Raw genomic sequence first — 13691 nt, 5'->3', positions numbered from 1 at the left:
TTAGGGAACAGTTCTCATTAATGATGTTTAGTCCTGGTTAGTGGGTGGTGCCCTGGAGCTGAAGGCACAGCTGTGTTTGGGCTGCTTCCTTCAGGAAACAACTCAGGTCCTCTGGAAAAACAGCAAGTGCCCTTGCCTGCACCGAGCCATCCCCAGCCCCCGGAAATATCTTACATTAAAAGCTTAAGCCTAGGAATTCATAACAACACCGGCAGGACCTGTGTGCGTGTGTGTGTGTGTGTGTGTGTGTGTGTGTGTGTGTGTGTGTGTGTGTGTGTGTGTGTGTGTGTTTGGTCTCACACCTGTCCCAGAGTGTCTGACTTATTCTCTGATCTCGGAAGGACCAAGCTTAGAAATCCTGAACACTTGGTCTTACAGCCGGCTGTAGAGGATAAGGCTAGACCTGTCTGCTTTCTGTCATCATTTAACACCTCCCTTGGGTCTTGCTCTCTCGTGTGCTCCCCCTTGTCCCAGTTTTCCATCAATGGCTCTGAGATCGTTAGCACAGAGATGCTACCTTGCCACCCTCCTCATCTGCATCTTTCCCGACAAACTGGACATTTTTTATAGCCCTCTACTCCCTCAGTGTGAATGTAAGCACTGTGAGCAGTGACCACAACCACCCTGGCTGTTTCTGTCTTAACATGTCTTCTCTGGGACAGTGGAGTTCAGTATTTTTGGATCCAGCCTCATTCAGATTTTTATGAAACGGGCAGACCGAAGCCAGATCCTCTCCCAGGATGTGGCAGGATCAGCTTCTAGCCTAGTTCTCAGGACTCCTCCTCCTCCCTGTCTGAAAAGCCATACACTCTCTACTGATTTCTCAGCATTTTCTTCTCCTGAACTCCCACCAGAACGACCACTGGGCTCTGCTTCCAGAATTCTAGAGCTCCTGTGGCCTACGGTTCCAGGCTATCCCACACTCCTCCCAACCAGTCCAAAGCTATGAACACAAGGCCAGGTTGCTCTCGGTGACAGCACTGCTCCTCAGTACTGCATTTCCTGAGTTACTTACATTTTTCACTGCCCTGACAAAATAGTAGATAGGGATTGGTCTGGCTCATGGCATGACGGGATACAGTGCATCATGGGTGCAGCAGGAGCACAGGGTAGCTGTACTCAGGGCTTCTGAGAGGTGAATGACAGTGTTCAGCTCTCTTTTCTTCTCTTTCTGCTTAGGTTGTGATGTCATCTCACAGAATCACAAGTCTATATTCAGGGTGGGATCTAGTCATGTTGAGGGTGAAGATTAATGTAAATTGAAAATTAATTCTCTTACATTAAATGACAGTGTGGTTTCTTTCTCGTGAGCGTGTTAAGAAGTTGGCCACTAGAGGGCTCTTAATACCATCTCTTAATTGATTTGAAAAACTTTAAAATATTGTAAATATTTTTTTAAAATATTTAATATTTTTAAAATATTATAAACATTCCAAATTGTTTATAGCACAACATATTTAGAAAGTCCTAATTTGAATATGGCATAATTGTGAGAAATTATCCAAAGTAGTACATTTAAAACAGTAGTTTCTAATATATTTTATTACCCTGAAGAACAACAAGCAGACAGATGGACATGGGTCTTTGAATTGAAAGTTCAAGTTACAAAGTGTCTCATTAAGGCACTGGCCCAGCCTGGAAATGCAGCTCAGTAGACAGATACACTCGGTGGGCCCTGGGTTAAATCCCCAGTCCTTCAAAAAGAAAACTTGAACCAGCATGTGTGAGAGTAAAAGTAAATTCCGAACGCACACTGAAGAGCATGCATGCGCACACATGTGCATACGCATTGCCCACACACAGACATACATGCACAAGCGTGCACACACCATACACACATGCAAGCACACACACACTCACACACACACTCTGTCTAACTCTCAGGTGGAATCTGCTATAAGAAACTCAGCCTGATGTCGCTTTTCTTTGGTTGTGTCTGTCTGGTCCTAGAGAGTGAACCTAAGACCCCATGTGACCTTAGTGTCCTGGCGTTGAATGATCTTGGGGGTTTTGTCTGCTTTGCTGTTGTTTGTCTGCCTTCAGAGGTTTTGACCCAGGAGCTTATGTAGCCCAGGCTAGCCTCAAATGACTGTGTACCTGAGGATGGCTTTGGACTTTTGATCCTCCCGCCTTCACCACAGAGTACTGGGATCACAACACAAACCATCACCCTGTTTTATGCAGTGCTGGGGGTTGAACCCCGTGCTCCTGCGTGCCGGGAAGCCCCTTTGTCAGCTGGGCCACCTCCCCAGTCTACTGTCTTGTCTCTGCTGAGCAGTCTTGTAATGAGATGGCAGCCTGCTACATTCTGGATATACACTGGCGTGTGCACTGAAGAGCTTGCATATGGTGATCAAAAGACAAAATACACACACATCAAACCAATGGGCTAGACACTGTCCCCGGGGTGACAGCATTTAGGCTAAAAATGCCGCCGCTGGGTTCGTTGTTCTTTCCATCTGATCTTTGAGAAAGGGCCTCCCCCTGGTCTCTGGGCTGTCGGACGGACCAGTATCCTCCTGTTGTGCTTAGAGAGTAGTTCCTGAGGAAGCTGATGCTCACTGTCGACAGATCTTCCATTGCAGATTTCCGACCCTGAAGAGGAAGAGCCCCAAACCACCCAGTTTGAACTGGAGAGGAAGTTGCTGAGCGAAACAGTCTCAGCAGGTATGGTGTCTGTCTGATGATGTCTGTCCTCTTAACTCTCACTGCTCTTCCTTTTCAGGGACGTCGGAGGAATCTGTTCTGTGTACTCTAAGCATATTTGTTATACTTAAATCTCCGTACTCTTTTATTCAATTATCTGTATATCCTGAGGCACTGTCTCAAGCAGCCCAGGCTGGACTCAAACCCTATGTAGCTGAAGATGACCTTGAACTTCTGATCTTCCTGAATCCACCTCCCCAAGTGCTGGGCTCACAAGCATGCGCCTGGCTTTATGTGGTGCAGGGGTCAAAGTCAAGGCCCTGTGCGTTCTAGGCACCTTCATCTACATCCCTTCCCCATCGGGTAATGTTTCTATGCTTATGCCAGGCAAGAGTTCCTCTTTCTAGATCTAGGATGCTAGAGTAGGTCATGGAACTTCTGTCACGAACACCACAATTCCCTACATGGTTACCCCCAAGTCAGAGATGTCTTCACCATCTAAATTTAGACACATTATTATTTCTGGCTTCTTTTTAGGCCAATAAATTATAAATTAAATAAAAAGTAAAGAGTCTAGTTTATTAAACATGTACCAACAAGAGACCAGTTGTTGCCTAACTTGACTTTTTTTAATCTGTCCATATGCCCACCCACTAATCCTACCATCTGTCTGTCTATCTATCTATCTATCTATCTATCTATCTATCTATCTATCTATCTATCTATCTATCTATCGCTTGTTTCCATTAACTCTCAGTGCCCAGTCTCCAGAGATAAATTCAGAGAGCCCTGCTGTACCTCTGGCATGGGAGCGGACTGATAGTAACACCACTACCAATCCCTGTGTCTCACTGCCTGCCCGCTGCCTGCTCTGCACCTCCCCACTCACTGCCCTTCCAAACTGTAGCACAGTACAAACACGGTGTGGATTGTATGGCTGAAGAAACTTGGACAGGATATATTATTAGTCAGCGTTTGTGGGGAGGGACAGGGTCCCATTACCCAGCCTGGCTAGCTTAGCACTCACTCTGTGGGCCAAGCTGGTCTCAAGCTTTAATGACCAGTTGTGCCTGCGAATTGGAACTAGAGGTGTACAGCACACCTCTATAATCCTGCGTATCTTGAATCAAGTCTGACCACTGCCCAGGAGAATGTTTTTATGTGGCTGATTTTGTCTTGTTGGTGGAGTGAGAATGGTCCCTGCCACAGTGACTACAGGTGTCACTTCTGTCTGTGCATTTGTCACTAGATTGTACAATTCCCACAGAAATCTCACCCCATCACTTCCCCGAGCTGGGCCTATTTTGGTTCAAATAACCATCTTTCATATGATACATGGCCCCAAATCTACTTTTCCACCATGAACTTTCCACCTACCCTCTGGATTTTTTTTTTTTTTGTCTGCTAATGTCCAGTTTTAAGAACGTAGTAATTAAACTGTCTTGTGGAATGTAGTTTTACCAGTAATACATCTTATGTGTACTCTCCTACAGTGCTAGTATGTGTTGCAAGAAGAGTGCACCCCACCCCCCAACACACACATGGAGCTCCCGCTCAAGGCTGGCTAGTGAGACACTTTGAGAACCTTGTGCAAAGTTCAGTAGCTACAGCCAACCCTTTGAGCAGTCCTGCGACTTTGTTTATATCCTCCCTGATGCAACAATGTGGCCATCTGTTCTAAAACTGCACTGTGGTTCCTTACAGCACAGCTGTGCCTGATAGAGAATGTTTCGGAAATGCCAGAAACCTTGGAACCCTACGAGGTGAACATGTGCCATTTCTCCCCCCTGGGCGGCGTGTACCACCTGGAAATCCTGGAGTTGCCCCCTCAGAGCAAACCAGTGAAGGGCTGGGTGTTAGCAGAGGTAGGTAGGAGACTCCTTGGGTCCATTACAGGTGAGGTACGAGAATCCTCCACTACAGGTGAGGTAGGAGACTCCCCGGGATCAATTACAGATGAAATGGCCTCATTTTTACTTCAATTCCCACGATCTCAGCATCTAACTCACGTTAATCCTATCTTGGGAGAACTTCTTACCCATGAACTTGTTTGTAAACCTACACTATTAATCCCCCAACGAGTCCGTCAGCCCTTAATACCGCCAGTCACCATCAGAGCTTGGAAAATATTCTTTTCTATTAAATGGCCAGGTGGGAACCATTTTCAATTTGGTAGGCCACGTTGACTGAGAACCCAAAGCCCCCTCTTTGTCCCTGAAGCCTCTGAAGGAAAGTGAGTGGACACTCTGCCAGTGCAGTAGTCCAGGTGTGCCCATCAGAGCAGCAGGGGAGGGATAATCCCCCTGCCTCAGTCTCCTGAGTGCTGACATCCTAAGCATGCACTATCCTATCTCATTTTTTCTAAGTTTAGTAGCTTCATTTTATAATTATTGTGTGTGTACTAGCTAATTCCACCTATGGCCTTCTGCACCATAGCCACAAACAGCCCCAAGTTTAAAAAAATTCTATCTGGAAAACAAAATTTTAAAAAATAAGAGCTTTCCCCCCACTTTCAATGAGAAAGAAGCCGAGTTTTCAGGAATTCACCCAACATTCCTTTCTTGGATTTTGTCAGTGTCTCATTTGCCTCTCTGCATTCAGCATTTGAATCCACAAGACTTCTGCACCCGGTGGAGGCTCCTAAGGAAACTGCATGGGCTCACTTAACTGCAAAGCTCTTTTTAGTTTATTGCCTGAGAATATTAGTCTGGATTTTCTAAGCTTCTCATCTTCCCTTGGTGCTTCTCTCTCTATTGATTCAAATGGTTCAGAGCCCTGCCTTACCTCAGGAATCTGCTGTCAGCTTGAGGCCTTTGCCCTGTGCTGTTCCAGGGGCAGCCACTCGTCTTTTCTATGGCTGGCTGGCCTTCATTAGAATGCTAGGCACAGTCAGTGATTTGGGGTCCCATGGGAGGTGCTTGAGTGTGGGTGTGACCTTGAAGTCTTGCAGTCTTCGGCAGGTCTCCTGGTCTCTCTTTGCCTCGGTTATCAGTTCTGCTGCACACAGGCTTGTCACGGGGCTTGGGATATAGACACTGAAGAGCACGTTCCCCAGCCTGGCCCACAGGAAGGTCTGCAGTTATGGTTAAGTTTGTCAGTGTCTTCCCCTCAATCATTCATCTTTGAGCTTTGAGACAAGATTTCCTACTCCTTAGTGACAGGTGCTCATGGCCATTGCCACTGCCTTCTGACTCCCCTTATTTTGATCCCTTCTAAAAGATACGCCAAGAAGGATTACAAAAGTTTACATACCCTCCAGAAAACACAGAAGAACCTGATCCAGAAAGTGCCTTTCCACCCATAGAGGTCACACTGGAGATCCACGAGAGCGCCATCTTCTTTGAGGATCCTCAAGTGGTCAGGTGGGATGCTGAAGGTACAGCCACACCACAGCAGCTCTGATGCTCAGGCAGCAAGGGGGGAGTGCAAGCATTGCAGCGGGTAGTCCTCCCCCATCCCTCCCCTCATCCCTCCCCCCCCATCCCCTCTCTCTCCCTCATCCCTCCCTCATCCCTCCCTCATCCCTCCCTCTCTCCCTCATCCCTCCCTCATCCCCTCCTCATCCCTCCCTCATCCCTCTCTCCCTCATCCCTCCCTCATCCCTCCCTCTCTCCCCATCCCTCCCTCATCCCTCTCTCCCTCATCCCTCCCTCATCCCTCCCTCATCCCTCCCTCATCCCTCCCCCCATCCCTCCCTCATCCCCCCCTCCCTCATCCCTCCCTCATCCCTCCCTCATCCCTCCCTCATCCCTCCCTCTCTCCCTCATCCCTCCCTCCCTCCTCCCTCCCCCCCTCCCTCTCTCCCTCCTCCCTCCCTCATCCCTCCCTCCTCCCTCCCTCATCCCTCCCTCTCTCCCTCATCCCTCCCTCATCCCTCCCTCTCTCCCTCATCCCTCCCTCATCCCCCTCCCCTCATCCCTCCCCATCCCTCCCTCATCCCCTCCCCATTTCTCCCTCTCTCCCCTCATCCCTCCCCATCCCTCCCCTCTCTCCCTCATCCCTCCCTCATCCTCCCTCATCCCTCCCTCATCCCTCCCCATTTCCCTCTCCCCCATCCCTCCCTCATCCCTCCCTCTCTCCCTCATCCCTCCCTCATCCCTCCCTCATCCCTCCCTCATCCCTCCCTCCCCTCCCTCATTTCCTCCCCATCCCCTCCCTCATCCCCTCCCTCATCCCTCCCTCTCTCCCTCATCCCTCCTCCCCTCATCCCTCCCCTTTCCCTCATCCCTCCCTCCCTCATTCCTCTCCCCCTCATCCCTCCCCCTCATCCCTCCTTCCCTCTTTCCTTCCCTCTCTCTTTCATGGTTTTGAGACAGGGTCTTCTTGGCAAGCACTTCCCTACCAAACGGTCATGCCCGCCCAGAAGTCACTTTAGGAGTGATACGTCTATCTTAGCTAAACGTCCACAGTAGACTAGAGGAGTGTCATGGGTAGAGCACTGGCAACACTGGCTTGGGGACCAGGTCTGACTCTGCAGAGCCCATGGGGAAACCAGGCACCATAACATGCATCCGTGTGCTCCTACAGTGAGGTGGAGATGGGGACCAGAGAACTTCAAAACCTCACTGACAGCCAGCCTGGCCTGAACAGCTGAGAAGGAGGGAATCTGGCGCAAGTAAAGTGGCATTGGGGACCAACACCTGCGGCTGTCATCTGACCCCTACTTGCTCCCAAGTGCAAGTGAATGTTACCTTGAGAGACTCCCATTTCTCAACACTGCTGTGCCATTTTACAAGTTCTGCCTGAGTCACACACCCTTGCAGACTCTGCCATCCTCTGTCTAGTGCCCTGAACAGTGCTTTTATGTTCTGTTTACTAAGGGTCGACACTGGGTGTCTGTTTACATATCACATGCATCCCGTTTGGTAAAATGTTTATTTGAATCATTTTTTCCACATTTTAGTTTGTCAAGACCCAGACTGGCCTTGAGCTAAGCACATAGCCCAGGCTGACCTCAAATTCGATACCCTCTGACCTCTGCCTTCCAAATGTGGGGGTTACAGGGACAGAGATGGGTCTGGAAATAAACTCTGGAGGGGCTGCACCTAGGGGTTCGTTGGGAGGGAGTTAAAAGAATGCCTCGTGGGTTGGGGATTTAGCTCAGTGGTAGAGCGCTTGCCTAGCAAGCGCAAGGCCCTGGGTTCGGTCCCCAGCTCCGAAAAAAAAAGAAAAGAAGAAGAAGAAAAAAAAAAGAATGCCTCGTTGGGTCAGGGCCATGGCTGCCCAGCTGCATCCATTTCACAAAAGGAAGGGAGCACATGCTGAGGAACGGCTTTACAGCTGCTTTAAAACAGCAGTGAGGGGTTGGAGATTTAGCTCAGTGGTAGATTGCAAGGCCCTGGGTTCGGTCCCGGGTTCGGTCCCCAGCTCCGAAAAAAAGAAAAGAAAAGAAAAGAAAACAAAACAAAAAACAGCAGTGAAAAGCAGTGAGAGGTGGCAAAGAGCGGGTAAGGAGCTGCCTTCACAGAGGACCCGGCTCTGTTCTCACAACCATCTCTAACTGTAATTCAACGGGAGCTGGTTCCCTCTGCTGGCTGGTTTGGGAATTGCATGCAGTTGGCACACATAAACACATGGCAGGCAAAAAAACGCATAAAAACAACAAACGGAGAATATCCTGAAAGTACAATCTTAAACAAAAAATAGCCTGTTAGCCAGGCATGGTGATGCACACCTTTATATCTCAGCACTTGGGAGGCAGAAGCAGGCCAAGCGGTGTGAGTTCCAGGACACCCGGGGCTACACAGAAAAAAGAAACCCCATCTCAACCACCACCACTACCTCAAAAACAAAACAACAACAAAAACTTTAAAAAGTAAAACAGGCAGAGAGCCTCTGTTCGGGTCTAGGGAAGGAAGAATTACCCAGGAAGAATGGCAGTTGGCACAGGCTCAGGCACAGGTGGGTAAGATCTTGGGAAGTCAGGAGAGAGGGGCGGGAGACAGGTGTGTGAAACAGGTGTGTGAAATATCGAGGGACAGAAACACTGAGTCCAGTGTCCCCTCAGTGCCATGCAGAATGTGTGGCGTTTATACCCTGGAGGCAGGGATCTCTCAGGTTGGGGGTGGGGCACTTTACCTCAAGAGTCTTAATACAGAAGACCAATTTGTGCACGTTATGTGTTCTTAGATGTTCTTACTCACTTTCAAGGGACAAATATGAGACTAATGTCACTGTCTTCTGTCGGGAAGGTAAATTCTGGAGGTCAGATGGCGTCACCTTTGTGTATTACAACCAAGAAAACAGGCTCCTAACCTTCAGTATAGATACATTGGGCCCTGTGACCTTGATTCAGGATGCTCACGTCAACATGCCTTACCAGTCCTGGGAGCTGAGTCCCCTCGGTATGAACAAAGCCCTTTTAATGGTGACGACGGTTTTCATTGAGCTCCAGATACACATCAAGGTGAGTGACATCGTGGCCGTGTGCACCAGCAAGGAAGCGTGGAAGATGTCTCTGGAGCTGTGGCTTCTAAGTGAAGTGCATTGAGTAAACAGCCAATAATGTGTAAAAGTGGGGCTCCAACTTGTTTCTGGGGTTACTAGGTGACTAGGGATAGGTCAGTCATCTCAGAAAGACTTCCCGGGGTGAACTCGGAACATTTGATCCCCGGACACGGTGTACACCCTAGTCTCTAAAGCTCATCTTGCCGAGTGAGACCAGTGTCCTCAAGTGCACAGCCTCAGAAACCCCAGAGAAGTGGATTCCTGCTGGAGGGCTGAAGGCGGGGACACGGGATTCACTGCACTATCAGCCTGGGGGCGTCCTTTGGCAGCATGGAGAGGTTTTAACGCTGACTGACGGGGAAGGTTAGCCCTGTGGTTACTTAGAATCACCAGTGACTTTTGTGATTTGCAAAGCTTGGTTGCTTTAGAGAGGGCGGGAACTCCATCACGATACAGGAGAGAGACCATCAGGACTCAAATCCACAGGACAGGCATAGCGGAAGACATCTTCAATCCCAGCACTTGGGGCAGAGGCACGCAGAGCTCTGTGAGTTCCTGGCCAGCCAGAGCCACACTGTGAGACCCTGTCTCAAGCGAACAATCAAACCAGCAAACAAAATCAATAGATAAAGTCTCCGTGGTTATTAGATGGCACCTCAGGATTGTCAGTGTCACTAAGGTCTCTAAAAAAGTGGGAACCATCCTTCAGTCCGTTAGGAAGCCATCGACTTTTCCGAGGACACCGGACAGGACATTGCCTCGCCAGGCTTCCAACCACTCTGTCCCAGCGGCCTGGAGACACCATGCAGGGCAATAGTCTGCTAGGCAGGGCTAGCACCTACTGAGTGTTCGCTTACGAATATGCAGGCAGTAGGGTGTGTGTGCAGGTTGGGGTCACAGCTCACCTCTTGTCTGTGGTGACTGAGCTCTTAAAAAGATGCAGCTAGGGTTGGGGATTTAGCTCAGTGGTAGAGCGCTTGCCTAGCAAGCGCAAGGCCCTGGGTTCGGTTCTCAGCTCCGGAAAAAAAAGAAAAAAAAAAAGATGCAGCTAGTCCAAACTGAGCAACGCTGTAACTGTGATGTGTGTGTTAGATTTTGAGCACTTAGTATGAAAAACATTGACTCCATTGTTGCCCTGAATAGCTACTGAGATCTCTCAGGTATAAAAGGTTAAGGGGCCAGTAAACCTTGGCAGAGAAGACACAGAAGCACGACTGTGCCTCTTCAAAACTGGGCAGTTGGAGCATGCGTTAGGAATGATTCTCACAAGTACAATCATGGTTGTCTCAATGGCTGTTTTAATTCAGAATGAACAAAGTGCTTGCATATCTTATAAAATAGAGAGATCTGAGACACCATTTTCGATCCCTCGGGATACCCAGCGGGAGCCTAGGAAGTTAGTGAGCTTCCTAGGCAGTGGTCCTATGGCAGGCTTCCAGATCAGGCCCAAGACATACCAGATGCGTTATTTAGTATAGAGTAGCCTATAGGAAGACTAGACCTGGAGTAATAGTTTCCTTTCCCTTCTTGAAATTCAGGAAACCCACTGCATGCTGGCTGCAGTGAAACTGAAGGGCAAGAGCTGTGAGCTTCATGTAATAGGAAAATGGATGACTCCAATACCCTTCATTCTGGCTTTGAAAGAAGCTGGGCTGAACATCTTCCCTGCTGTCTACTCTCACTTTTATGTGGTCGTCAACAATAAGGCAAGAGTGTATCTCTCTAACAATAAGGCAAGAGTGTATCTCTCTAACAATAAGGCAAGAGTGTATCTCTCTAACAATAAGGCAAGAGTGTATCTCTCTAACAGTAAGGCAAGAGTGTATCTCTCTAGATTTAAGGTAGTGGGAACCCAGGACACTGCGCTCTTAAACTGAATCAGGGAAAACACCAGAAACTCAGGGTTCCTCTCATCTAATAATTTCCTCAAGACCAACAGTGTGGTAGGGCATCTGCAATTTGCACCTCACTTTTATCGAGAGCAGCCTAGCAGCCAAATCTCCATTTTCTCCCTTCTCCAGGGCAGTGTCTAACTGACAGTCATGCAGGGACCACCAGCCCACAAAAACATGTCCTTTCTGGTTTCTCGGCATAGTTCCCATGGCTGTGTGACACTCTGTGATCCTCACAGGGATTTAGTTCCTGTGTGAATCTGAGGCTCCTAGAGAACCAGGCCTGTGGATTGCCCTAGCAGCCAGCCTGGCCCCAGAGTGTGGGCATTTGGTAAAGCCCGTGGTGATAAATGGGAATGCAGGGGTTCCCATCACGGAAGGCAGATTTGTAGGCAGAAGAGCTCTGTACCTGTTGTGGTTTATATATGCTTGGCCCAGGGAGTGGCACTATTAGAAGATGTGACCATGTTGGAGTGGGTGTGTCACTGTGGGCATGGGCCTTAAGACCCTCATTCTAGCTGCCTGGAAGTCAGTCCTCCACTAGCAGCCTTCAGATGAAGATGTAGAGTTCTTAGCTCTGCCTGCACCATGCCTGCCTGGATGCTGCCATGCTCCCACCTTGATGACACTGGACTGAACCTCTGAACCTGTAAGCCACTTCCAATTAAATGTTGTCCTTAAAAGAGTTGCCTTGGTCATAGTGTCTGTTCACAGCAGCAAACCCTAACTAAGACAGAAGTTAGTACTCGGAGTGGGGTATTGCTCTGAGAGGCCTGACCATGCTTTTGTTCAAAAGAATGTGGATTTTGGGACTTTGGATTTGGAAAGCAGTGGAATGCTTGAAATGGGGCTTAAATGAGCTCTCCTAGTAGGAATACGGAAGACTCTGTTGCTGAGAGTAATTTGAACTGTGCGGACCTGGCCCAAGAAGTTTCAGAGGTGAAGAATTCCAGAATGTGGCCTAGAGACTGTTTTGTGGTATTTTGGGGAAAATGTGGCTGCTTTTTGCCATTGTCTGAAGATTCTGCTTTAGGCTAAGGTGAAGAGATTTAGATTAATTGCTTTGAAATAGAAAGTCTCAAAACAGCCTGGTGTAAATTCTGTTGTGTGGTTACTAAAGTTCACTCTTATGGAGAGCATCTTAATGAAAAAAGGGAAGCTGAGGAAAGAAAAATAAAATATATGTTTTGAGTATTAAAGGGACCTCAGGAAGTGAACTGGAGATGAATCCTGTGTTCAAGGATAATAAATTGAATTAAGGGAGTAATAACCTTGGGGGCAAGATCCCATCCAGGTAAATTTAGAGCCAGGCTTGGGGGCCTACACCTTTAATCCCAGTGCTCAGGAGACAGCCATGCAGATCTCTGAGTTCAAAGTCAGCCTACAGAGCAAGTTCCAGGGCAGCCAAGCTCAGGCAGTGAATGGAAAAAAGGAAGCTGGTGATAATGCAATAGAACGAGGGGCCATGCTCCAGCTCCTGCAAGCAGCAGACCCTGGCAGCTTCAGCTGTGTCTCTGGCTTTACAGTCAAGATAAGACAGAGACTACTGGGACAATTGATGCTGGTCAGCTGGAGCTAAGAAATTAGTGGTAATTAAGAAGAGACCAGCATCAGTGAGGTGAATCTTCCGGGAAGTGTTTTCTGAGAGCACACAGAAGCTGTGTTCCAGAAATAGCCAAGGCTGTAACTCATGCTGTGGCTGGACTTGGTAGTGTGTAAGAGTCACCCAGTGTTACTGGTTTTGAAGGTATGAAGGGGTCACGAAGAGCAGCTGAGGCTGGGCACTGTGAGAGGCCATGGAAGGCCTTGGTGAAGGTGCATCCTCAGTTGCAGTTGAACCCAGGAGTCATGCAAAGGAGCTGAGGCTTAGCACCATGAAGAGAACCCATGAGAGGCTGCTGGTGAAGTTGCAGCAGAAGACCCCAGTGCATTGGAGATGCCAGAACCATGGGGTGATCACCAAGAACAGCAGCAGCAGTGGAGTGGATCAACCTGAGCTTGGAGTGAGTGCTACAGAGGGCAGAGCTGGGGAAGTGACGCCAGCCCTGTGGAGGAGCCCAGAAGACCATGTGTGGATCCCAGATATTGAAACAAGAAGCTGCAACACTGAAGCTGCCTTGGAGACCACAAGATGTTCCAGATGCTGTGGGCTATCTGCTGAGGGAAGCTGCTGACAGGGAGTGGAACCAGCCCAGGAGAAGGAAGTTTGTTGCAGTCAACAAAGATGAAAATGGAGTTGGAGATCTGGAGACCGCTTTGCCATCAGACATGGAGACGCAGAGTTTGGAGTTTGCCCAGCTGGTTTCCTGTCTTGCTTTGGGGATTACAGTTAAGTGATTGGATGAATTTCAGAAGAGACTTTGAACTTTGGACTTTTAACATTGTCGAGACTGCTATAGACTGTGGGAACTTTGGAAGTTGGGCTAAATGTACATTTTTACTATGCTGTGGTTAGATACAGCCCCCATAGACCAATGTGTTTGAACAAGTATATGGAGGCCAGGGAGTGGAATGACATGGTTTGTGTATGCTCAGCACAGGGAGTGGCACTATTAGGAGGTGTGGCCTTGTTGGAGTGGGTGTGGCCTTGTTGGAGTGGGTGTGTCACTGTGAGTGTGGGTTTTAAGACCCTCTTCCTAGCTGCCTGGAAGTCAGTATTTTGCTAGCAGCCTTCAGATGAAGCTGTAGAACTCTCAGCTCCTCCCA

General features: G+C 48.6%; 1 protein-coding gene across 1 annotated transcript in view; it reads left to right on the top strand.

The window, feature by feature from the left end:
• The window catches only part of Casc1 (cancer susceptibility 1), a 37160-nt gene that overhangs the window by 21188 nt on the left and 2281 nt on the right, over positions 1–13691 (top strand). Inside the window, exons 10-14 of the mRNA XM_032905395.1 lie at positions 2586–2667; positions 4351–4511; positions 5866–6022; positions 8838–9052; positions 10632–10799. Of these exons, the coding sequence (XP_032761286.1) occupies positions 2586–2667; positions 4351–4511; positions 5866–6022; positions 8838–9052; positions 10632–10799 (783 nt within the window). The remainder of the gene's footprint in view (positions 1–2585; positions 2668–4350; positions 4512–5865; positions 6023–8837; positions 9053–10631; positions 10800–13691) is intronic.

This window comes from Rattus rattus, chromosome 6 (assembly GCF_011064425.1).
Source record: "Rattus rattus isolate New Zealand chromosome 6, Rrattus_CSIRO_v1, whole genome shotgun sequence".
NCBI classification, from domain to species: domain Eukaryota; kingdom Metazoa; phylum Chordata; class Mammalia; order Rodentia; family Muridae; genus Rattus; species Rattus rattus.
The sequence above is the reverse complement of the archived record's forward strand: the minus strand, read 5'-3'. Positions and strand labels throughout refer to the sequence as shown.